The 26,292-nt window shown below is 39.7% G+C and overlaps 1 protein-coding gene across 2 annotated transcripts; it reads right to left on the bottom strand.

Annotated features, from left to right (window-relative positions):
- Window positions 1-3,217: 3,217 nt before the first annotated feature.
- Window positions 3,218-24,072, bottom strand: SERPINB11 (serpin family B member 11). 2 transcript variants are annotated; one of them, XM_004422617.3, is made up of 8 exons: window positions 23,967-24,072; window positions 15,889-16,073; window positions 14,749-14,808; window positions 13,441-13,569; window positions 10,792-10,909; window positions 6,859-7,001; window positions 6,018-6,173; window positions 3,218-3,622 (listed from the first exon to the last, which is right to left on the bottom strand). In XM_004422617.3, the coding sequence occupies exons 1-8, from the start codon at window positions 24,070-24,072 to the stop codon at window positions 3,218-3,220; spliced, it is 1,302 nt and encodes a 433-aa protein (XP_004422674.3). The 2 variants fall into 2 exon arrangements, with proteins under 2 accessions (XP_004422674.3, XP_087294966.1); XM_087438840.1 differs by lacking the exons at window positions 6,859-7,001; window positions 10,792-10,909; window positions 23,967-24,072 and having other exon boundaries at window positions 15,889-16,056.
- Window positions 24,073-26,292: the final 2,220 nt, after the last annotated feature.

Here is a 26,292-nt window from a genome sequence, read left to right as displayed (position 1 = left end):
AGTACACAAACAAATCTTTCACGGTACCACTGACCAAATGGTGATTTTTTTTCACTTTGTCTTATAAATTTGCTATAATTTAAAATGGAGGAGCCACCCCGAAAAGAGAGACTCTATAAAAGTTGACCTTCTATGCCCCGTTGATGCACTGTGAGTGAGAATCTGGTTTGATGCTATTTACTGCAGAAGGGGGAGCGCCAGGCTTCCCTGTCCGTTAAGGCGTGGATGTGAATGCTATTAGGAAAGCAGCAATTTTGTCTGAGTCACTGTGACATCATAAGTACCAAACAGATCTGGAGGCTCAGTGTTCTTGCAATAAGAAGGGAAAAAAGGACCATTGATAAACTCAGAAGAACTTCTAAGTACCAGAAGAAATGAAAACAAGATACTATCAGAGAACATTTGAGAAAAGAGTAGAGATTTTTTTTGTTTTTTGAAGTCCAGGTAAAGGAGATCTTCTTCTCTACTTTCTCCCCTACTTCCTTTTTTAAAAAATGAATCGTTAAGTTTTTTGGAGCCGTTTTAGGTCTACAGAAAAATTGTGCAGAGTACAGATTTCCCTTGTATATCCCTCACTCCCTCAATTTCCCCTATTATTAATATCTGGCTTTAGTGTGATACACATATTACAATTTATGAGTTAATATTATAATTATTTATTAATTAGTAATTAAATACATACTTATTAACTAAATTCCATAGTTTATGTTCCATAGTTCCATAGTTTAGGGTTCACATTGTATGTTGCACACCCTATGGGTTTGGACAAATGTATAATGACATGTATCCTCCATAACAGTATCATACAGAATAGTTTCACATCTCTAGGTGATGGACACTTAGGTTGTTTCAAAATAGTTTTAGCTACTGTGAATGACGCTGCAATGAACATGGGGATGTAGATACCTCTTTGAGATACTTATTTCATTTCCTTTACATATGTACTCAGAAGTAGATTGCTGGATCGTATGGTAGTTCTATTTTTAATTTTTTGAGGAACCTCTGTACTGTTGTCCATAGTGACTAAACCAATTTACATCGATAGTGTACAAGGGTTTCCTTTTCTTCACATCCTCACCAACACTTGTTATCTCTTTTCTTTTTGATAACGTCATCCTAACAGGTGTGAGGTGATATGGTGGTTTTGATTTGCATTTCCCTGATGATTAGTGATGTTGAGCACCGTTTTATGCACCTGTTGGTCAGTTGTGTGTCTTCTTTGGATAATTGTCTACCCAGGTCCTTCGACCAATTTTTTTACTGAGATATAATTGACATATAACATTAGCTCTTTGAAAGAGTGAAAATAGCTGTGTTCTCCCCACCCCAGTACTTGGTGCCCTAAAAGCTCCCGCCTCCACCGTACAAAGAGCCTCAGGAACAAGGCTCCAGCTCCCCCCCAACCTCCGCGCTCAGTGGCTGCTTTAGTCAGGGTCTCTCCAAGTCCTGTATCATTGCACTGGTGCTTTTGAAGACCCCCCCATGAGAATTATTCTCAGCTTTGGCCCTAAATGATAACTGTCAGCTCAGTTCCCAGCCGTTCAAGGGGACTTTGGGGTTCTGGAACAGCAGCTTGTGACTGGGCACTCACACTGAGTCTCTTTAACGGATGGAGGCCAAGCTAAGTGCGTGCCATGCAGCTCTGCCATGGTCACGCCCAGGGTACCCGGTCTCTGCGATGCCTCTGAGCTCCTGCACAGCACGTGCCAGGTGCCATGTAGAAGGACCCAGCATTCACCGGACGGGCTTCATTTGTCGTTTCTTCAGGATGTTTAAAGTGAAAAGCACATGTCAGGAAACAATTCTCATTTTTTCTACACCCATCATAGTTGCTTCATGTCTTTCTGTCGTACCACAATAAACCCACTCTGCCTGGGGACTCTCAGAGCATCTTGTGAAGTGGGCCAAGGTGGCTTCTTGGCTTTCTGTCATGTGACAAATGGGCTTGGTAAAGGATCATTAGGAGGGCATTGCAGCAAGACAGCCATTCCAGTGCCACCAGGTAATTTTATGTGTTATTTTAAGGAGATATTCTTAGGTTTTACACTTTGCTGAAATTGTTGCTTGCTTGCTACTGTATAATATCTTTATTATTAAAGAGTAAAGTAAGACCCATCCTTCAGTGCCCCAATGGGAAAGGAAAAGCTGTCATCAGCTGCCACCACTATCAATGACAAAAGAGGGTGGCCCATCCTCTCAGGAGGGAAGCAATGTCTGGACTGCATCTTCTAAGATGGGGTTAGGGAAGGAGAATTGAGGAGCTCCTCTGCTCTGTTCAGACCTCTGAGAGAGTTCAGGAAGAAAGGATTCACCAAGAGGGCACTAAGAAGGCAGCAAATGCATTATGGCCGCTACTATCTGATTATTACTTCATGCTATCCTGAGTAGGAAATATGGAGGCTTTTTTAAAATTAAAAAAAAAATTAAATAAAAATCTTCTGATTGATTTCTCTCTTTTGCTATTTTGAACTTTTACTCACGACATTATTGGTAAGAAGGAAAGAAAAAAAGAAAGCAAGCAGTGAGGGAGGGAGGAAGGAAGAGAAGGAGGAGGGAAGGAAGGAAGGAAGGAAGAAAGGGAGGAAAGAACGAAAGATTCTTTTTACAATTTAGGGCCTGACAAAAATTTGGCCAAAAATTCCACTAAAATGTTCACTGGATTAGACTTGTCCTTATTCAAAATCTCCTCTCACAAGTCATTTAATCAGTGCAGAGTATTAAAAGTCTTCAAAGAACTTAAGGCATTTCGTGTATTTATTATAGTCGATACAGAATTTTAAACTAAGATTCATGATTTTATATTTACACATGTAAGGAAAATTATAATATTTAAAAATCCAACCAAAGTTGAATCCCTTAAATTGGTTTTCTGAAGGTAGAGCAGTCACTTATTCAAGAGCTCACTGATATATACAAGTCAAGAAAATCTAATCTTTCAAAATTTTTCTCATTGACTTGATCATGTCACCCAGACAGCACTCAAATGAGGCCCCAAAGATAAGAAAGCCAGAAAAGCTTATTTGTAAGTATAACTTCCACCATGATTACCATAATCTCAGGGTTCACCAATTCATAGAATAAGTTTGGAGAGGTCCTAGACCCATTTTGCAGACAAGCAAACTGAGGCACAGAGGTGTGTGAGGAATGAACTGCTTTTAGTCACAGGGTTATCCCTGCACTTCCTCTGTGACTTTGAGCCTTGATCAAGCCCATTTGTTTAGGGAGAGGCGAGCTTGCCACAGAAGAGAATCATGTTGGTTGGAATGTGCCTTATGAAGAACAGGAAGGGGTGGTTCGCCATGAACTGCGCTCGGATGGGGAGTCTTTTTACGACGAAGCTGTCCCCAGTGGCTGCTGCTGCCTCAGTGCCCTCTTCGTTGACATCCACATACGACTTATGGATGACTTTTGATAAATACAGGCCCTTGTCTGGTGATATTCCAGAAAGATCAGCTTTGATCTGGTTGAAGATATCTGTCATCCCAAGGGATTTTAACAGGGAATTTAGCTCATACTTGATTTCCAGCTTGAATCGGGGGATATGGACTTCAACTTCCCTTTCCATCATGTGAGAAGAGCTGGTCCACTCATGAAATGTCTTCACATTCAGCTGCTTTTCTATCTAAGAGACAAAACAGATGAGCCCACATGAGCCAAACATACGTGCTCTGAATTAAATGCTGTTTGATTTATAATCCTCAGTGTGAATGATGCAATATCATCGCTTTCTTTTCTACCTCTAAAACGTGCCGAAGTCCTATATGAGAAAAAAAAAGAATCTTGACTTCAGCAACATCTTCCCTTTTCTATTTCCTACTTCTCATTTCATAATTAAACTTCTCGAATGTATATCCTACAGTCTTTTGCCTAAATTTCCTCAGTATGCATGCTTCACCAAATCTCTCTCTTGCCTCTGAAGTCACCGTGTTCCCCTTTCCTGGATGAAATTGATCATTTCTTCTTGGTTCTCACAGCTGAAGCATTTCATCACTCCTTCCTTTATGAACTTGTGTCTCATTTGGCTTCTCTGATGCTGGAATGCCCTGGTTCTACTCTGCTTTAATCCCTTCACGTCCTTCTCTCTCATTGCCTCTGTTGGCTTCTCCTGAAGCTGAACTCTGGATGCCCTTTACGCTTCTGCCTAGCAATTCAACTCCCGCATCTGCGCTCAGATCTCCCAGAGCCGCCTCACAACTCTGACTTCTCATTCTCCATCCGGTTTCAAAAGTTTTTGTAAACCCTTCAAACTTCTCCCCTTGGGCATTTGGAGCCCTCTCCACAGTTCCAAACCAGAATGTCAAACCCCATCATTCTTCTACTAGAAGGGTTGAAAACTTTTTTTGTCACCTTCTTCCCATCCTGACAATATAAAATCAGGCATAAAGTAAAGGTGTTTTTTCTTCCTAAACATCTTTTCCTTTTGTCCTTTTGCACCCTAATCCAAGTTACCACGACGTCATCACACAAACCCATCTCTTGCCTCATACTTCCAAGGCATTTGCACTTGCTCTTTGCTCTGGTTAGAACAGGCTACCTTGTTCTGCCTAGTCATCTTCTAGTCATCCAGTGAGGCTTGCATCAACTACTCTGCTAGGAAATCTTCCTGATCCCCTCAAGCTAATTTAGACCCCCTCGGCTTCCGTAGGACTTTTGGCAGTCTATCATGGCACTTGTTACATGACATTTATAATTCTATGTTGGAACCACATATTTGTCTGTTTCCAGGACCCAGCAGAGTTCTCAGCACACAGTAGACACTCAATATTTGGTATATGAATGAATAAATGAACAAATAAATGAAGGAATCACAAGTTCATAAAGACCACTTCTACACTGCTTCCAGAATGCTCTCTGCCTCCAAATGTCTTCCTCGGCAGCCCAGCACAGTTCCCTGGAGGCTGAGCCCCTCTGGATGGACCACACCTCTGCCGCACCTGTTCTCATGGCCAGAGCTGTGCTGCTCTTCCTAAAGGTCTGAATGCATACTTCCCAGCCCAACTCTTTCAAGAAGCTTTCCTGACCCCGACCCACCTGCGCCACGTTGTTATCACCCCGGGCAGACACCCTCTGACTGTGGCCATCCCTTCCGTGTGTGTATATCAGCTTCTGCAAAATCCCAGAAGCTCAGCTAGGCTCCTGAGAAACTGTCTGTCGTTCTAGCAGAGCATTTGGAGGTCCCAGCAAGGCTGGGCAGGGGGAGTGGTCACTCCACATCAGTGGCTTGCCTGTTCTCTGCTAGACAGCTTTGGGGAGAAGGGGTTAGACCCAAACTCTTGCCACCGCCATGACCTCTTCTCAGTGGCTGTGGCACTCATTTCCCCACAAAACCTGGACGCTAAAAATGGTGGGCAACCCATGAAAGTGTGTTACATTTGGATCAGAAACACCAGTCCTGGGAGGAAGATGGCTTTATCAGATTTCTGTGGACTGGGAGCCCAACCAGCATTATAATTTAATTACTATAGAAAGCTGTTTCTCAAGTGTCAAATGACCAATAAGTGTGCATATTTGTACAACGTGGCACTTTCGCCTCCATATGCCTTTTTTATGTAAGAATAGACTGTTCTCCCTAAACATATTATATTATATTATATTAATATATTATCCCGAAGGCAGCCTCTCACAGCTTCTGGGACAATACCGCTAAAACTAGAATGTGATTAAATTAGTGATTAGCAGATATTTGGTCCTTTCCAAAACATCCATGAGCATATTTAGTCCACGCCAAATGATTCTGAACAGGACCAAATATCAAGGACATTTTGACGTGGATGCAATGTCTTCATGGACGTTTTGGACAGGACCAAATATGACCAGATATCAAGGAACTTTTGGCAGGGCCAAATGTCTTATGGATGTTTCGGACAGGACCAAATGCTCTGCAAGGGAATTAGTGACTGACTGCACTAACATCATGGGATGCATATAGCGCGATGGGGGGAGAGTGTGTGTGTGTGTGTGTGTGTGTGTGTGCGCGCGCATGCTTTTGCTGCATGTTAGCATTCTTGTAACTTTACCTGTTCTAGATTAGCCGTGCCTACTGGAAGCAGAATAATCATGCTTAGTTTGTTGTTCACATACGGCAGCTCAAGGACTTGCATCTGCGGCTCCTTTATGAAGGCCAATTTAAATGTTCCAGTTTGATACATCATTTCCACAATTACGCTTTTACTCTATTTTCAAACAAAAGGTTAGATGGTACAGTTACATATGTGCATGCACATGTATGTATACGGATTTTCTTGCATAACATGAATATCTGCATTAACACTCTAAAGGCAAGGGTAAAATATAAACTACAAAATACACCCTTTATTACTTTCCTTTGCAAAGGTTATGAATTCTTTTCTAAATAAGTCCTTGTTAGAGCCTGAATAGCTTGAATAACATACATAGTAAATAAAAAAATAATATGTATGTTTGCCAAAAACTAAGCCAGGGTTTCCAGCTAAAATGACTTATGTGGAAAAATGATACCAGAAGATCATTTCGTTTTTTAACCCAATTAGAGTCTCTCTAGGAGAAAAACAATACAGACAGTTTTGTTGTGCTGCTAGAGAAAATACCCACAGCATACACGGAAAGGATGCACAGATAGGAGAACAGTAAGAAAAGAACAGGTTTTCTTCTCTGCCAGAGCATCCTGGTGTCCGAAGACTCCAGTTAGGTGTCCTGTGAGAAACGTTACTGTCACTTCATAAGGAAAAATAAAAATAAAATTCATAGAAAATACAATTAAAGGAACCCATGGAAACCTAGACCAGTATTTTAACTAAAACTTTCTAAATTGTCTTTTATTATGCAAACGATTATTGCATTCTACAAAATTTATCATCAATCTGAAAATGAAATACATACCTCACTTAGCTGAAAAGGGGTTTTAACCGTTCCTCTTTCCTGAAATTTATTTTGCCATTGTCCTTTGAAATATATGGCATTCACCAGGACCATCACACAAGAAGGGTCAATTGTGCCCTTTCCAAAGAGGTTTGTGATTTTTCCTTGTAATAAAGAAAAAGAATAGATAGTGTACTTGAATTTGAACTTATTGATAATAGAGAGTTAAATAGTCACAAGAAATTTGGAGCCATTTCTTTTTTAAGGCTGATATAAATTTGAGATACCAGAAGAACTCCTTCATCTCATGGCTGTAAAGCCTGTCCTTGTCAAATGAAATTTATTTCAAAGAATACGCTTTGTTATTTCTAATCTCAAGATGGCATCCAGGGAGTAGCTAGTATATTAGCTATGGATCAACTTGTCTTATCCTAGTTATATTCAATGCTTTTTTATACATTATTGCTTATTTAGAAAATTCTTTAATAATTTCTTATGGCTTACCTTTAATATTTATCAGGCTTTATACTTACCAGCACCTCACCACATGCAAATATGTTACATATTCAAGAGATTTACTCATTCTTTCAAAGTACTAACATTAATGTATCACAAACACATACCAACACTTGAAGTAAACATGTATCTGAAAATCAGGATTTATAAAAATATACCAGGAGTTGCTTACTTTGTAAATATACTGATGAAAATTGAACACCAAGCCCTCTTGGTGCATATTGGTGCACTGCCATTTATAAAGCCTTTTTGGAATATAATCTGTCATACAGTATGAAACATAGGGATATCTGGAACATCAGACTCTAAGCTTGATGAGAGTTTTAATTTTCACTGAAATTCTGGGCCTACCACAATCCCTAGCATGTGATAACAATATCTAACGCTAAGTGCTCAATATGGATACTTTGAATGAATGGATAAATACGTAAATGAATGATGAAATAATAGTAATATTCTAAATAAATTCACAGCATGTGGGTCCCTAATGCACACCCATGGCAGACAACACTAATCAATCTGTTCATTTATACTAAAAATTTTTGGAGACTTCCATGTGCCAGGCACTATTCTAGGCACTAGAGCACTAAACTGAGGCTAGAACACTAAACTAAACAGACAAAAATCCCAACCATCATGGAGTAAACATTCTAGTGACTCAATTGTGGGCTCTGTCAGGTAACCTTAGTTTCAGCCTCAGACTCTTTCTCAACACAGAGTTCCCAGGCAGCCACTAGCAGTGGATCAGAGTTGGCATGTGAGATAAAACACACTTTTCCTCTACTCTTCTAAGTAAATTAACAGATCTGAAACATTTATGGACCTTTCCACGCATTTTCTAACTTAATACAAAGAATTCAATAGATACATATTTTAATGTGGTCACCTATTACTAAACTTGAATAGTATCCATCAGTCCATCCATCAAGAAGATACTTTGAGGCCTCATCACTAAGTGATATAATGAGATACAAATATTTTAGAAAACATGGTTTTTATGCTCAGAAAAGTATTTATTTATTTTAATTACTGACATGCTATTCATAAATGCAATTAGCTCTAATTTAATACTTTGATGTTATTTCATCCTAATTTTAATTTGTTATTTAATAAACTTAACTCTCTCTCCTATCAGGGAATCTGATTGTCTACATTCCAAGACTTTGGAAACTAATGGTACTAATGGTTGGTGGCATAACCACACAGAGAGGGACTATTTCAACATGGTAATTTGACTGTACATCTCTAGTGGGATATACCCTAAGGACAAAAAGAACTGCAAAAAATGTCTTTTTCAGCTACTATTGTTTTATTAGTATTGTTATTTTTAGATTAATGGGTATTGATGAGGTCATTATGCGATAATATTGGCGACATGGAAACTGGGATTTTTGACATGAGATAAAAGAGAAATAGATGTGAAAAAGAGGGGTTTTAGGTAAAAATCTTGTGAATATGAATTTGAATTGGTAACATCAGTAAGAAATTAAAATGTCTAAACATATTTCTTCTAAATATATGTATTTCCTAGTCATGTCCATTAAGAAGGCCTAGAAACAATGATCAAACCAGTAGCATAGAACACTCTTCCACCCACATTATGGTCTCTAAGTATCATTTCTCATTAAAAGATCCAGGGTGACCTGGAGAAAGAGGTAAGTCTAGGCCAGGGACAGGAAATGAACAAGATGAGCCTGGAACATCTGGTCAAATCAGAAAGCAAGGAAGCTATCAATCCTACAAGGATTGTCAAAAGAACTCAGGAGCCAATATGAAGATGTGTCCCTTGAGCAAAAGGGAACGATTTGAACTTCAACAGATTGAAACATCTCAAAAGTGTTTCCATGTATGAATTCATAATGATAATTAAAAAAAAAAATGATTGACTACTTTGGAGGATGTTGGGGAAAAACACTTTATTTTGAAAACTGGTATTGAAGAGAAAGAATCCAGCATCCTTTTTTAGTTTTGTTTTTCTTACATGAACTGCACTTAGGGTAACCAAATACTTGATGAGGAGAAGTTTCCTGTATAGAAATATTTCAGCTTATAAATAAAGAAGGAATGTAGGAATTGGAATACTGCAACTTTATGGTGAGTGAAATAATGGACCTAAGCAATGATCATCAATTTCAATTACAGGAAATTTAAAAATAGGCAGAACTAATATGTAGCAATAGAAGTCAGAGAAATCTCAATGCCTGGGAATGGGGTGGGTTAGCTTCTGGGAGGAGACATAAGGGCGGCCTCGGAGTGCCCTTCCCAGTAACTGGGAATTTTATTTTCCTGACCTGAGTGGTGGTACATAAGGGTATTCATCTTTGTGATAATTCCTACTTTGTGGTAATTCATTGAACAGCAAACATAATGCATGAGCTTTTCTATAAGTATGTATATTTCAATTAAAAAAGTTCATTTTAAAAATCAAGATTTAAGGGACTTAGCAATCAATTGCAATGTACAAATGTTATTTGGGTCTTGATTCAAACAAAAAAAGTGGCAACTGAGGAAATACAAAAAATCGCCGAATATTTGTTATATTAAATGATTATTTTACATTTTCTAGATGTAATACTAGTGTAGTGGTCATATTAAAAAACATAGCCTAGGGGCCGGCCCCATGGCTTAGCAGTTAATTGCGTGAGCTCCACTGCTGGCGGCCCGGGTTGGGATCCAGGCACACACCAATGCACGGCTTGTCAGGCCATGCTGTGGCAGCGTCCCATATAAAGTGGAGGAAGATGGGCAGAGATGTTAGCCCAGGACCAGTCTTCCTCAGTAAAAAGAGGAGGATTGGCGTGGTTCTTAGCTCAGGGCTGATCTTCCTCACAAAAAAACATAGCCTATATTTTTGAGAGAAACAAATTGAAACATATACAGCAAAAAATATGTGATATCTGGAATTAACTCCAAAATAATTTGGAAGAGGTGGTGGGAAAAGGGGTAGGGTATAAATAAATAAGATTGGCCTTAAGTAATAAATATTGCATCCAAGTGATGGGTAAATAGGGATTCATTATATTATTCTCTTTACATTTTTATTTAAATTTTTCCTTAACTAGATTTTTTTAAAAAAGAAATGAACATATCTTTCGTATCAAATATTTAATGCGCCATTTTAAAAAAGAAATATATAACAATATAGAGAGTTTATTTTAAAATTGTGAAAGATAGATTTACATTTAATTAAATTTAATTGCAGAATGTACAACACTTCTATAAAGTAGAAATGGTATTCTCATTCTCAGAGTTACTTGGCATAGATCATTTAAGACAAACGATTGTAAGGGATACTGTACAATATTCCCCTATTTCCTCCATTGTTGATCTGCATATGTCGGCTTCTGGACCTCACCCAGCGTCCTGATGAGCAATGACTCAGGGTTTGTCAACACAGCACGAATAAATTTTGCAGACATCTGTGTGACTTATCCTTACCATTAGTTTTACTTTCCACCCAAGCATTAATAGTCTTCCTCGTTTCCTCCGTAGACTGTTCAAAATCAACAGTTTGCAGCCTGGTTTGATACAATTTTTCAGAACAGCTTAAATATTGCTGTAAAAGAAAGGACATTGTATAACAACAACAAAATAATGTAAGGAAAACAAAAACCTATAGCTTGATGTCTTCTAAAATCATGATCACGCAGACAAAAGCAGCTCATGTCTGAGAGGAAGCAGAATTCATATATACTGATTCTTAAAACACAGAAATTTAAAAAGATCAAAAAGCTTTCCTAAAGGAATGTTCAGAAATGTTTGGTTATTACTTCTATCATATCATTAGCATTCTTAGTTTCAAAATGTTCAAAGCAAAATGATAAATTGCAGTACAGTGCACACCTTGTCACTCTGTCTCTACTCTTTCTCCTTCAATGCAGACAATCAAAAGGGAGTTACTGCCCTAATGTTCTAGATAGGAAAACGAGGTCCAGAGTGATTAAGTGACTTGTTTGAGTATATTTCAACTTGGTATATTTCGACTTCCCCACAAGCCACCATAAATAAAATTAATAACAATACTCTCTAATGTAGGCAGTGGACATTTTTTCAACTTTATGTAAAAAGTGAACAAAAATATCCTAAGGAATTTGCTATTTTATTCACCTATAATATAGTATCCAAGTAAAAATGGTGTACAAATTCAGTATGAAGAACCTAGCCCTCTCTTTTAACCAAATTCCCACTCCCAAAGTGGCCCCCATGTAGCATTCTGGAGGGACCACTGATTACCACCCATGGTCCTTGATTCCTAGAAGTGGGAACTTTCCAGTGCCTTACTGCCAAGGCAGCAGCCAAATCTAAATGGACCCAAATGAAATTGCCTGACTTTCCATTCTTCAGACCTTGGGGACACACCTCCATAGTCCAGCAGGACCCAGTGCCCCACCATGAACTGAGCAGGATGATACGAGACTTAGAAATACGGCAGATATGAAAGTGGCCGCCTGGGATTTTGCTTGCTATTTGCTTAACTGGGTTCTTTTGTGCCTAAACCCAGTGTAGAACAAAAGGAAAGCTTAACTAAGAGGAAAATCTGGGCCTCAGCATGATTCTTGTCCTGAGTTGGGTCCAATTGTGGCTGGAACATTTGTAAGTGACTGCCCATATCCCATGAGATGGGAGTTTTTCACACAGAATCCTGGGATAATATCTTATGATAACAGATCATGACAATCTTCATGACACTAACAAGGAGCTTCTTGCTTCCAGAACAGATGCAATTGTCATTATCCCAAATCAACATTTATCCACTATCATGTCCAAATCACTGTTTGGGGAGACAAAGAGATGAGAGAGAGTGTTCCCACTCCAAGGACCATGATTGTTAATCCTGACCACTTCAGGCACTCACCACAAAACATTCTCTATATGCTTCCAGGGCAGTAGAAGGAAATATATCTGAAGTATCTATAGTACTAGGGTGGGCTACCCAAGTTGCAAAAATTCTGACAACCGAAAACTTGTCACATGTAAGACACAGCCTGTACCACTGGGCTAGGGAAGAACATTAGAAATTCAGGGCTGCATCCTGCTTTACCCAGCTGGCATTTAAATAACATTGGTCAGGCGAAAGCTATATCACTGAAGCTAGCATTTCACTCCAACCACAGCAGGATGATGTAACAATCAAGACCAGGAAGATGGCGGGCCTGCCCAGTGGTGTAGGAGTTAAGTTCATGGGCTGTGCTTCCAGGGCCCAGGGTTCGCCAGTTCAGATCCTGGGCACAGACCTACGCACCGCTCATCAAGCTATGCTGAGGTGGCATCCCACATAGAGTAACTAGAAGGATGCACAACCATGACATACAACTATCTACTGGGGCTTTGGGGAGAAAAAAGGAAGAAGATTGGCAAGAGATGTTAGCTCAGGGCCAATCTTCCTCAAAAAAAAAAAAGTGATACTAATATAAAAATAAACAACAAAAAATAGGAAGATGGATTTGAATAGGGCTCAAGACCAACCTTTGCTGCTTAATTACCTTTGTGACATTTGTCAACTTGACTTTTCAGAATCTGCTTCACAATTGTAGAATTAATGGCAATTTTGTACCTGTATCTTAGGACTATGGAAAGATTATATGAGATAATACTCATGATATAGTAAGTAGAGTGACTGACACATAGTAAACACTCGATAAAACTCTCATTTTTAACATAGAAGTGACTTGCCCAAAGTCATATGTCTAAAAGGGAACAGAACTCAGATCTCTTGGCCCTCAGTCCAGTGTACTTTCCGACTCTAGATACTCTGCCATTAAGGACCTTTGAAGAACAGATGAAAAATGTATTTTGTTTTTTTTCTGATACATAAGGGATAACTCTTACCTACGTTGTTTTGTGCTTCATCCCCAACCTTGGTTCTTGGACAACTTTGGTGATTTTGAGGAAGTAAAGTTTTTACGTGATATTTCACAACTTTAAATGTAAGTTTGGTAAAACCATTTCACTGAAACTCTAACTCAGCTCAAACTTAATCTCCTAAAGATGAATGCCATGTGACTCTTCTCAGTCTTCATTTATTTTATGGTGTGAAAATCAGAGGATGCCAAGAAATCTGTTGACCGCCATTCCAGGTGGACTTACCTGATGGAATGCCATCACCTTTGTCCCGTAGAGTCTGTTGGCAATGCTGAGGGTGTAGGTGGAGTCTGGCTGGTTGATTTGAGAGAATAGGACTCTAAGCTCTGAATGAATCTTTCCAGTTTGGCTGCACTGAAGCCCAAGTAAGCAAACAACGGAGTATTAAATTGCTTGATTTCTTACTATTGGAGCATTATAAGTAATATGAAAACAATAACTAGACTACAAGGTCTCTGAATAAAAGGGCAGTGAGTACTAACAAACAAGGAATTGAAGAGTTTAAAGCATTTTCCTTCTCTAGACTTCCTCTAGCAATAATCTCAGCACTCTGTGACTTTGGTTACAGATTGTGTGCGGAATTGTGAGCCATTGAAAAACACGTATGCACTTGGCTCCAATGGTTTAATTCAAAAACAGAAGTTTTCATTAATAAAGAGATCTTAGTGGAGTATTCGGAGCGATGATCCAAGTTTTGTTGCTGCCTTTGTACCTACAGAATCCTGTCTGTTCTCTATCAGGCTCCTATCAATGTCTGCATTTTCTGTGTGACCATTTAATCAAACACTCCAGCCCTTCACTGAACTGCCCTCACACCCCCATCTGTCCCTCATAGGAACAATTCAGTTAAGCATGCAGCTTTGATGCATCTGAATTCATGGACATTATAGGGGTTATGTCTATATTCCATAAAGCAAGTTTCCCAGACTAAGTGCTTTAATCTCCTAAAAATAAATTGGATTCTGTGAAGCAAGTATTCTGTGAATCTATATGCATTTATATATTTTCTTAACCAATCACAATCAAACATGTAGCTATTTTCATGTGAGAGTTCTATATAATTTTGATGTCAAAAGGAATCCTCTTACTAGAAAGAACCAGGGACCAGAATCCCAGAGCATGTGAGTTGGGCAACATTAGGCCCTGTTTTCCTGGTACATAATTATAAGGTGAAGCATCAGGGTCCTTTCTCAATCCCCTCACTGGACCGCAAAAACCTAACACTGTACAGATGAGGCTGCCAGACTCAACATGGGGCATAGTCCATTAAAGAACAGAAAAGTTTGAGTAAGGATGACAAGAAATCATATGATAAATCTGAGAGACATTATTCTAGTTGTTTTTATCATTATTATCATTATGTTAAACTCTATAGGTCACAGTGATTATTAGGAAAATAAAAGGAGTGGACCTAGGGAGATATCACAGCTCTTATGGGCCCAAAGGGGCTCTACCACTCAACCCCTGGACTCTTATTTCTTGGTGCTCTTATGTTAAAGAGCATTTGACAGCTCAGCAGTGATATTATCATACCTTAGATGAGCCCTTAAACTTTGGTTTTAATGATTCTGCAGTATGATTAAAGTGAAGCACCTACAACAAGAAAGAGGGATTGATTGACATATCAAAGCAACGTACAGTCCATAAAGATTAACAGTTACAAGTATCTGATTTTCCATTTCAGATAAAGACGAATGGTAATAGCTAACATCTAATGAAGTTGTATTCCAAGTCCTGAACTAATCCTTTACATACCTTACTTAACCCTCCCAACAACTTGATGAATAGATACTATTACCCCCATTTCCTGTTAGGGAAATTGAGCTCAGGAAAGAGTAAGCAACTTGCTCCAGACCATTATCTGTAGGCCGCAGGGACTGGGCTCTTATGCACTAGGCTCTCCTGTCCCTCTCCTACTGTTCTCTGGCCATTCACCATGACAGTGCCCATCCAGGGCCATGTAAAGCATTACATGGTTTCCCTGCACAATACTTATCTTAAGCGCAAGAAAATCATGCAAGTCCATCAAAATATGGAATAAAGAAATAAAGGACAACCAATAATATGTGCAAGTATCCTCGGAGTTGTTAAGTGACATTCTTCTAGACTTTCCACAACAATAAAAAATATTATATATAATGGAAAAGTCACTGCAGATTAGCCTATGTAACCTGAAAAGTCACTCTTTCTTTCTTAGTTTCAGTTTCCCCACCTGTAAAGTGAAGATAAAAATTCCTGCCTGCTACACGAGGTTGTTATGAAGTCCAAAGGTACTAATGAATGTTTTAAAAAACTTGATAGCTTTTAAAGTGGCATTAAGTTTTATTATAAGTTAAACTTCTAGAAGGCAAGAATAATACTATACATGCATTCTCTATCATGTTTAAATCATTAAAAGGAGGAGCTCTAAAAGTAAATTGACAGATTTATCTGTGCTAACAATGATAGTAAAGAAGAAACTATGTATTACGTGTTTTGTGTTATTTGCATTATAATGTATTGCATTATTTAAGCCATTATCCATTTTTAAGAAATATCACTTGCCCAAATGTGATTTTTCTTTCACAAGATGGCAGAGTTTTCTTGGTACAAAGATGTAAGTAATTCAGCTGACCCAGAGGGGGCGCATGTAAGACTTCCAGGCCATAGGGTTATCTTTGCAGCATTCCATACCTTTTCTATCTGCTCTGCACTGTTTCCTCTGGCGCCAAGGAGGATCATACTTAGAGCATAAAGCAGGCTCAGTGGGGAAAAGAAGATGTTATCTCCTGCGTTGTTACTGTTCAGCTCTTTGAACACATCAAGGCAAAATTCAACATTTGCTGTGCTGAGGGAATCCATTTTATGCCAAGAACTATCTGTGAGCAGAAAGAAAAAAACTCAGCATATCACTTGGAGGTACAGATAATATCTAGAGTTATGTTATTACATTTCATGAATTTAAGTGTCTGAGCACATGACTTAATGAAAAATTACATACTCATCACAACTTCCAAGAAATTAGTAAATGCTAAAGGGGGAATTCAAAGTAGTTTTAGATTCTAATGAATAGAAGATCTACTATTCTTTTCAACTAATATTTCAAAGCTGTCTCACCATCATTTGTGTACATTTAAAACTGAGATGTAATTATTCTGGAGCAAAAGAGCAGAAGGAATTGAAAGTTGGTGGTCTTAATTTCAATGCCTTAAGACACTCCTCATCCTGGAATTTGCATAGAAAAATTCTGGAGTTACACAAGCTCAGCCAAATGAGACACTTTCCCACTAGACTACTCACCTTCACAGCCTCACAAGAGAACACTTCCATGCTGGTCATTTGTGCACAAACAAGATGATAATCAATAAAGCAAACTTGGGCAACATTCTACTCATTTCCTATACCCTCCACGAAAGTGAGGCAATACCAGCAAATAGGTCATGCCATAAGAAGGTGGCCAAAGCCCTCAGCCCAGGGCCACACCATGATGTCAGTGGTGGAAAATGGAGGGCAGGAGGAAGAAAATCTGAGAGAAAAAAAGGTGATGCTGGAATGTGTATTATCTAAGGACAATGGTGTGTCGGCAAGGAAGAGTTCATTTTATTCAGTCTCACAGACACTTATTGAGCACCGCTAACTGCAGGGGGCTGTAGATATAAAAATGATCGAGCGTAGCTCTTGCTCTCAGGGAGGTTTCATTCTTTAGGAGCCTCCATTGCCATCAAGCACCTTCTTCTTTTAACTCCCAGGTCATCATTCTCTCTTGGTTCACCACCTACTTCATTGGGCCACTCCTTGTCAGTCTCGCTTGCAGGATCTTTCTCACATTCTCAACCTCTATACATCAGAACACACCAGGGTTCAAATCTTGGGCCTCTTCTCCATTTACCCTCATACAGGTGATCTCATCCAACCTCAAGCTTTGTCACTGATGTTCTATTAGCACCCTAACTTATATTGCCCCTGAATTCCACATTCTACATCCAACTGCCAACTCAACATCTCCATTTAAGTGTCTAACATGTATCTCAAACTTATCATGTCCAAAACGGACTTTTGTCTTCCTAACCCTCTCTCCAGCCTGCTCCCCAGTAGCCGTCTTCATCTCCAGAAATGGCAGTTCCATCCCTCTATTTGCTCAGGCCAAAACCTTGGGATCATCCTTAAACACTTTTTTCATTCAGGTCACATTCAATCTATCAAAAAATTCTGTTTTCTCTATCTTCAAAATTATTCACTGTCTGCCCATTTCTCTCCCTCTCCAACTACCACCCTGGTCAAAGCTATCATCATCCCTCTCCTGGATTATTGAAATAGTCTTCTGACTACATTTTCCTACTTCAGTCCTTACTTTCCTCTGTTAGAGTTTCTAGAGAAGATACAGTGATATTTTAAAAATATTAGTTATGTACTAACTGCATAAGAACCGCTTACGGCCTCTGCTCAAAAACTCCAATGGCTTCGCTGTCTCTCAGAGCAGAAGCCAAACTCCTTTCCATGACCAACAAGGCCCTTTGTGATCTGGTCCCTGCTGTCTCTCAGACTTCATCTCCTACCAGTCTCCCAACAGCTCATTCTGTTCTTGCCATGGCACCTCCTTGCATTCCTCCAACATGCCAAGCAGTTCCCACCTCAGGGCCTTTGCACTTTCTATCTATCTTCTGGGATGCTCTTCTCAAAGACACTCAAGTGGTTCACTCCAGCAGTTCATTCGTCTCTCTCTGCTCAGATAGCATCTCATCAATAAGACTTTCACTGACCATTCTATTAGAAATATCAGCCCACATCCCTCCAGTTACCCTCCACTCCATTATCCTAGTTTATATATATTACATATGTGTATTTATATATTAAATAAATTTGTATTTATTTATTTTCCCTATATATTATATACTCATATTTTTATTTATTTGCCCTATATATAATACACATATATATTATATATACATGCTTTCATATATATTATATATACATGTATTTATAGAAATATAAATAAACAAAATTTATGTTTATTTATATAAATTAAATACATGTATATACCATACATGTATTTATTCTCTGATCCCCCTCCCTCTAGAGTACAACCTCCATTAAAATAAGGACTTTCTTTTTTATGCTTTATTCCAGCATCTAGACCAGCCCTGGCCGTAGAGTAGCCACTCACTAAACATCTGTGGAAAGGAGAAATGAAGGAAGGAATTTCAATCCCATCAGTACTATGATACACAGGTGTACATAGAATACTGTGGAAGCACAGAGGAGAAACAGAGAGCCAACCTGAGAGTTACAGGAAGACTTCTTGGAAGAGGTGATGTCCCTGCTGCTTCTTGAGGAATGAAATAAGAGTCACCAAGGTACATAAATGTAGGAAAATCATTACTGACAAAAGAGAATAGCATGAGCAAAGACTCAAAAACCCAAAAGAGAAGTTCTATATTACAAGTGCATGAAGTAGGAGGCCAAAAGTGGTGGGTGGTAGGGCTAGAAAGAGGCAGAATTTTGTCCTTGGAGGGCTTGCATGGCCCACTGATGAGAAATCAGAGAGAACCCCAGAGAGCTCATGATGGGGTTGGGTCTCCATGCCACCTAGTCAAGAATTCGTATCATCTTTATGATATATCCCCCTCTCTCTTTCTCTTTCTTTCTTTCTCTGTCTGTCTGTCTGTCTCTCTCTTTCTCTCTCTCTGTCTCTCTCTTCTCTCTCCTCCCTCTCCCTCTCTCTCCCCCTTCTCCCTCTCTCTCCCCCTTCTCCCTCTCTCTCCCCGCCTTCTCGTGGTTTTGTCGGATTCTCTGCTCGATGGTCTCCCTCTCTCACATTCTCAGACTGCTCTATATGCCACCATTGGAATTCTCTCCCACTATTGCTCCATTGAGCACACCTTTTCTCTTTTTGGATACCTTCAAATTCTCCCCAGATGGCACATTTAAAAAACATTGTTGATTGCCTGCTATTCAACCCTTCCCTTCCATTCCTTTCTACTGTGATAAGAGAACACAGACTTCATGATGCAGATTTCGTGTGGCCATGTACTTCAGAGAAGGTATCACACTCCCCAAGCCTCAGGAACAAGCCTTGATTGGTTTAAGTCAATTGAGCTATTCTGTATCCTATGTCAGCGACTAGTCAGTACAAACTTTCAGCTATAAGAAAAATAAGTTCTGAGGATCTAATCTACATCGTGGTGACTACAGTTAATAATAGAGTATTGTATGCTTGAAAGTTGCTGAGAGTAGAAGTTAAGCATTCTCACCACATACACAAAAAAGGAGTTAACTATGTGAGGTGATGAATGTGTTAATTATCTTGATCTTGGTAATCATCCCACAATGTATATGCATATCAAATCATCATATTGTACACTTTAAATATACACAATTATATTTCTTAATTATTCCTCAATAAAGTTGGGGGAAATTAAATAAAATTTCAAAAATCAGAAGGTGCCACAGTTCTTGCCAATAAGAGGTAAGTTGCTGCAAGGCTTCTGGAAAAGGCTTTCCTCTGATAAAAAGAGATCCACAGCGAGGTTGGCCCGGTGGCATAGTGGTTAAGTTTGTGCACTCTGCTTTGGCAGCCCAGTGTTCACAGTTTCGAATCCCTGGTGTGGACTTAACGCACCACTCATCAGGCCATGCTGTGGCGGCCTCCCACATACAAAATAGGGGAAGATGGGCACAGATGTTAGCTCAGGGCTAATCTTCCTCACCAAAAATTTAAAAAATAAAGAGATCCACAGGAGGAAACCAACCTTCTTCTTCCTCTCAGAGTCGTTTTGTCATCATGTGACTACTATTGCACCAGCTATTTTGTGACCCTGACGTAGCCAGCCTAGGAGAATAAGCCAGGATGTCAGAAAGGAAGAAGGAAAGAATATGAGTTTAGATGACAGATTGAGTGGATGGATTAACCCACCCTGGATCTGCCCTCCCTTGGGATTTCTTGTCATGTAAGATGATAACTTTTCCTTCTTGTTTAAGCCATTTTCATTGTGTCTTCTGCTACTTCCAGCTAAAAGCATCCCAATTCACTTTAGGAATTTCTTTATACACGCTTGTCCACTAGGACCAATTAGCCCACTTCCCTCACATTTACTCTTTTCTGGCATAGCTACACCTTTTACCTTATTTAGTCTCCCAGGGATCTGGAACTATTTTGTTCTTCTTCCTCTCATGTTCTAGATTATAGCTTTGCCCTCTTTTAGAATCCTATTCTAGGCCTGTATTCTCTAGGCTATTATGACAGATGGCCAGTCTATATCTCTACCTCTATATATTTAATTTAGTTACTAACTTATCTTGTTTTCAACCAGGACACATCTGAGCTGAGCTCACTGGAAGTGTGTTCTCTGGGGTGTGACCCTGTTGGTCACTGATTTAGGCATTTGTGTCATGCTTCTCACTAAAACATGGTGCTTCATGCACTGGGAGCCAAACAGAGCCAAGGGCGAAGGCCTCAGAACTGGGGCAGGAAGGGGAGAGCACAGCTCAGCACTTACCAGGCTGAGAGAGATGAAAGGAAATGTGTCACTTGTGGACTTTCAAAATAATGACCCATGACATTTATGTGGTAAAAATGATGACCACACATCCCTGTCATCGAAACTGGGTGTCCTAAAATAATAAAGGAGTAGATGCTATATATTCCAATAATCAGACCACCCAGCAGAGTATAACAGAGCCTAGCAGTTATATTATGACCAAGCCTGGACCATATTTTTCTTTGTTCTTCAATTTTTTTAAAAGTATAACACAAATCTTTGCCTAATCTTATTAAATGAAAATACTGGTATGTGCCTTTAACAGGATGCTGTTCTTCAGGTTAATCTTAATATGGCTCTGAAGTGTCTAATAATAACAGCATCCTTAAAAGTCCTTTGTTTCGTTCCTTTGATAATGAAACCATGTCCAATAATGAAGCATGTCCAAGGCAGACACGCTTCATCTTGCAATCTTAATTCTAGAGAATGTCAAGTTCTGGAATGTAATTTCAGATTTATAAGTAAATGTAAATTTATTCTTCTTAAATCTATGTCATATTGTTATTATAAAACAGCTTGCCTACAAATCATAGCTACCGTAGCCCTACAGTTACCAGGGTACCTAGGAAAAGAGTCTGGAATATACTGATAGATCACTTACTGTGTGCCAGGCAGTTTTATTTTATTAATCTATTTGTTTCTGTCTTCTTTTTTAACCATAAGTGTACAAGATTGAGGCTTCACACTCCCTGGTTCTTGACACCAATTGTCATGGGACTAGAAATGTCATTCTCTTCTTTGCTTATTGCTTTCAACCCAAGACATTCCCTTTCTCCTCCATCCCCACAGACAACACTTATGATTTGTTTAAAACATATTCTTTTATTTATATGTGTTGTTATAAAATATTGATTTATTTATTTTACTCGTTTTTTCATTTTCATAAATGAGCTTATGGTGAATAGTTTACTTTTCACTTTGTACTACATTTTTAAGATTCCTCCATGTTACTCTGGAAACATAATCTGTTACTTCTAAGTGCTGTGTTCTGTGCTTTGCCTATCCACTCCTCAGAGACAGACACCCAAATGGCCTCCTACTCCATACCATCACAAACAGTGCTGTGGTGAATATCCTCATACATACCCTCTTACACGCCTGTGTGAGAATTTCTTTGCAAAGGAAATGGCTGAATCACAGAGTTCATGGATGTGCTAGGCACTATACACACATTATTCAGAACGTAAGTCTTGCAAGATGGGTAAAATTACTCCAGTTTTGCAGACAAGGCAGTGAGGCAGCGAGGGCTCCCCCACTTAGAGTAAGTGATGTGAACATGGGTCCATCTCTTCTGAAGTCTATGCTCTTTCCACTTGCCACCATATACTATTCAGATAAGCTTTTATTTGAGATAAAACAATTTTATTTTTATTGCACTATGATTATTATCCCTATTTTATAAAGATAGCATCTTACCAGAAAAATTAAGAAATTTGTCCAAAATATAAAGCACTGATAGACTTAATCTGATAGTTAATGGTTAATAAAGATAGTATTATTTGACTCATTCACAGTAAGATCTTATAGTTCTTCAAGCATTTATTTCACAGTACCAAGAAGGAAAATTTTAGGTGCAGGTATTTCTCAAAAATTATTGAGAATACATAATTAGAATTAATTCATGAACTTTGGTATTTGGCCTAATCATTTGCAAGACGGAGTTTAAACTATCATTAACTGGCACTTAAGATCTCTGCTTTCTCCATTCTTTTTCCAAAATTCCACCTTTCTAGCTGTTAGCAGAGTTCTTTCACAAAACAGTGTCTGTATTAATCTGATATTCAACTGATTTTACTCAGCAACCTTAACTGACAATTTCCTCTACATCTGGGTGACTGTGTTTATGTGTACACAGGTATATGGGGATGAATTATAGATCCTTATTCATTGAATATGTTAGTCTTCCTTACTAGGTTTAACAGTCCTTAAGGGCAGGGAAAATCTACCTGTGAAATTGTCAGCGTCTCGCCTAATCACTCAGTAATCAATATGTATTACAGAAATTGACATTCTAAATATTTTACAATTTCAAGTCTAATTAATATTATCCAGTCAGTTTCAGGAGAGAGGAGCACATGGAAGACAGAAGTCCCAAGGCACATAGAAGCCTACCAAAATGCACGGACCCCAGAGGAGGCTCCACCTAGCTGGTGAGGGAAGTTGGAAGTGTCCCTAGAAGTAGAAGGACTTCAAATTGAGCCCAAAGAGGGAAAGAATTGCTGAAAATTTCCTTTAGTGTACATTTATGTCTGCTTTTAGGGAGAGAAAAATCCCTCCTAAGCAAAAGAGATGTGTCATCTGGAAGCTTCCATGGGAGAAAATGAAAAAAAGATAAATGCCCAAGGCTGCAGCCCTTCCAGGTTGAAAAGGGGGACTTCCATTTGGGAAACATGAGGAGGGAACATGTCTCAGAAGGAATATTGACACTAAAGGATTCCAAGAGGACAGAGGGTCTGGGTCTGTCCTTTTGGGGAAATACATCACCACAGGTAGTTAAGATATCAAGTTCTTACGACCCGGAACACAGCCTGGGTATGTTCTTACCCACTTCAGAAGACTCTTCTTTCTAACCTAACCTTACTAGTACCCTCTCCCCTTCCCTAAATCAGAGCCATTCTTTTACTCTCACTCTCTGTCCTTCAAACTTTGTAAATTTCACAATATGCTCATTTCCTAGAAGTAGCAGGAACTTCAGAATGGTCACCCCATCACACACATAAACCGCAAGACTTCACACCCATTTACAGAAGACATGTATTACTTTAGAGTCTAATTCCAAAGCTATAAGAAGAAATTGATGCCCAGGAAAATAAAGGAATTCTTCCCAACAGATAAAGTTATTAATAAGGCCAGTCCAGTGGAGTCAAGATCTTCTAAGGAACTAGGAAGTCCTTCATCACACAGAGGCCACAGCCACATGTGACTTGCTCTGTTTTGAATAAGGGTGTCAGAGAGTAAGCAGAAAATATAGAGTTCGTTTTGCTAAACCAATCAGAGATTTGAAATCAAGTCAGCCTGCCTCAAGGATTTTGAAATGCACACTACCAATGACATTCAGTCATGTTACTGTATTCATCAAGGTGTCAGCAAAAGCCACACTCAATTAAGGCACAAGGTGCCCCTCATCTGGCTCATTGCACACCCCGTCCAAGTCCATATTCTACTCCTCCTTCCTGTTCCCCTTTGACGACAAGCACAACTGAAATGACAAAGTACAGAGACACTCCTCTTTACCTTTGTTGCTTTCCAGTGGTGAAGAGGACAGTTGGGCCTGTGAGACTGGAGCTGCATCCCTGAGGAGGAAATATAAAGCCTTTACTTTTTGCCCCTCCCTTCCCATTTGTGTCCTTAGTGATTCAGCTCTACACCTGCTGGGCGGAAGGTGTAGCCCTGAGAGGGAAGTCTCTCAAAAGGCCACCCAGAGCTGCTTTGAATCCCTGCAGGCTCACAATGGCCAGTGCTTTCTGGAGAGGCACCCAGTTCTTACCCTCCTTCTGCTTTGCTAATAGGGAAAAATTTACAAGCCTAACCTCTATTCAAGAAAATAAGCTGTCTTTCTAAAAAGAATAACTTGAACACATTCAAGCTGCCAGTGCCATATTCAGAATTCCAGGGACTGCCTGTGTGAGTGTGCGTGGCACAAAGCTACTCAACAGGAAAGATTCCAGCCATGACGGATGCTTCCTGGCCTGAGGCACATTCATCCCAAGGTCTTCTGAGCTCTCCTGCATGGAGAATGTGTTTTTATGTGGAGCTTCAGCAATTTGTTGGCAGCTAATTCCTGCCCTATAAAAAGAGCGCAAGAATGAGCTCAAGCAGGAGTTATTCTGTGGCTTCAGTTTACAGGTTTGGTAGGAGCAATAAGCCATCCCTACCTAAAGTGAGTTCAGAGTGTGATTCAGTACTAGGTAAGAAAGATTATAGATTAGAGGTAGGGATGAAACCTGGGGACAAAAAAAAATGTTTGGGGTGTGCAGTAGCCAGGATCAGCACCATGAGACAAGCCTAGCTTCCCTTTCTTGTCGTGTAATACACAGCCCAGCCTCCCAGGTTAATATCACTGCCCAGACTGAAACTTATGATGGCAGACTGCACTGCACTTATGATATGAGAAAGTCCTATATGGCCAGTGATTTTCTCTTCATCCTCAGTGTGCAATATGTCCTCCTTTAGTCAAAATTGAACCGTTCTACAAGACAGGGGAACCAGAAAAGTTGGGTTTCAAATTATGGCCCTAATATCCCTGTGCCCATAGGTTCTTATAAGAATAGTTATATCCAACCCACCACATAGAACTAAAAAGTGTCCCAAATCTGTCCAGTCTTTCTCGGTTCAGATCAAGTGTTTTCTGAGATGAGCCCATTCCAGCTGGGGGTTTCCATCACTTGGAAGCCTCATATCCATGGTTAGGGTTGATCCTCTACCTATTCATCCTGTCTTCACCTCCCTTGAGATCCAGTAAGAAAAGGACTGATTTTCTTAGCTTTCTTGCTATCTAAGAATTGGGCTGATCAAAGAAGTTCTTTTTCATCCTTGGTCTGGATTGTACCCCTGTTATCTTACCTATCAGAGGGGAAGTTCTCATACTCCATTTGATTTTTACTTCAGGGGGAAGGACATCCATTAGCATAACTCTCTTTGCCTCTCTTCAGTTTCTCATTCACTCCTCCTCCCCTAGTGTCTTAGCCTGGATTCCCTATAAACAGAGCCTTAGACCAAGTCTTGCCTGCATGTCGTTTTCTTGGAAATTATCTCAGGGAATAGAAGCAGAAGAAAAAGAGGAGTGAAACATGGAAAGAGGGAAAGCTAACACAATGATTATTACAAGTTGGCTACTGGTACCTGATCCCATGGACCTTCAAAGGAACCTTGTAAAATGAATCCCAGAACTGTCTACCCAGAGGAGAAATGAGGGAAGCATTTGTCTACTGGCTTTCATCCCCATTGGTCAAGGACGGCCCCACGGGTGTTAACTCAGGTTGCACTATGCCTGTCAAGCATGTACATCCCACACAAAGCATCAGAAAAAGCCCTGGAGCTAGAAGCAAGATGTGAGGGGAGGGGCTGTCAGGCTGCAGTGCACAAAGTTATTTAAAGCCGGTGCAGAACTGCTGGCCTCACTAGCAGCAAGATTAGGAGGTGGGGTGACAGAATTTGAAGTGGCTCAGAAGAGGCGTCTATTACATCCAGTCCATGACATAGTCTGTTGATGGGTTTGGGAGAGGAGCTGCCCTCCAGTTTCCTGATATGGGAGCGAGCTGTCCAAAGGAAGTGCAAGTTCTGGTCTACTCCTCCTGCCCTAGGTTTTCCCCGGGGCAGCACCCCACATTGAGAGTCCAGTAGTCCCTGTGAACAGGTTGTACGTCTGTCTAATTCTGAGGACCAGAATTAGAAAATGCATTGTTGGCTCAAACCTAATCCTGTCCTTCAACCTATCTTTATCTGTCATAAATATTTTGTTCTCCATCTGCCTGAATTCTTCGACCTTCTGTCAATATTTTTAAGGACTCAGGTAAGGTTAGAAGCGTTATGCATTGGGCCTCATGGCCTAGGACAGTGA

This window comes from Ceratotherium simum, chromosome 14 (assembly GCF_057802395.1).
Source record: "Ceratotherium simum simum isolate JZ-2026a chromosome 14, ASM5780239v1, whole genome shotgun sequence".
Lineage (NCBI taxonomy): Eukaryota > Metazoa > Chordata > Mammalia > Perissodactyla > Rhinocerotidae > Ceratotherium > Ceratotherium simum.
This window is presented reverse-complemented; position numbering and strand designations above follow the sequence as displayed.

What these genes read in the sequence shown, in the direction of transcription:
- SERPINB11 (XM_004422617.3), bottom strand. Translation starts at nt 24,072, where the DNA reads ATGGGAAGGGAGGGGCAAAAAGTAAAGGCTTTATATTTCCTCCTCAGG. An exon ending in GTGCAGAGCAGATAGAAAAG is followed by an intron (nt 14,809 to 15,888) that starts GTATGGAATGCT and finishes TTCTTGTTGTAG; the next exon opens with GTGCTTCACTTTAATCATAC. An exon ending in CCCCTTTTCAGCTAAGTGAG is followed by an intron (nt 6,174 to 6,858) that starts GTATGTATTTCA and finishes GTTTGAAAATAG; the next exon opens with AGTAAAAGCGTAATTGTGGA.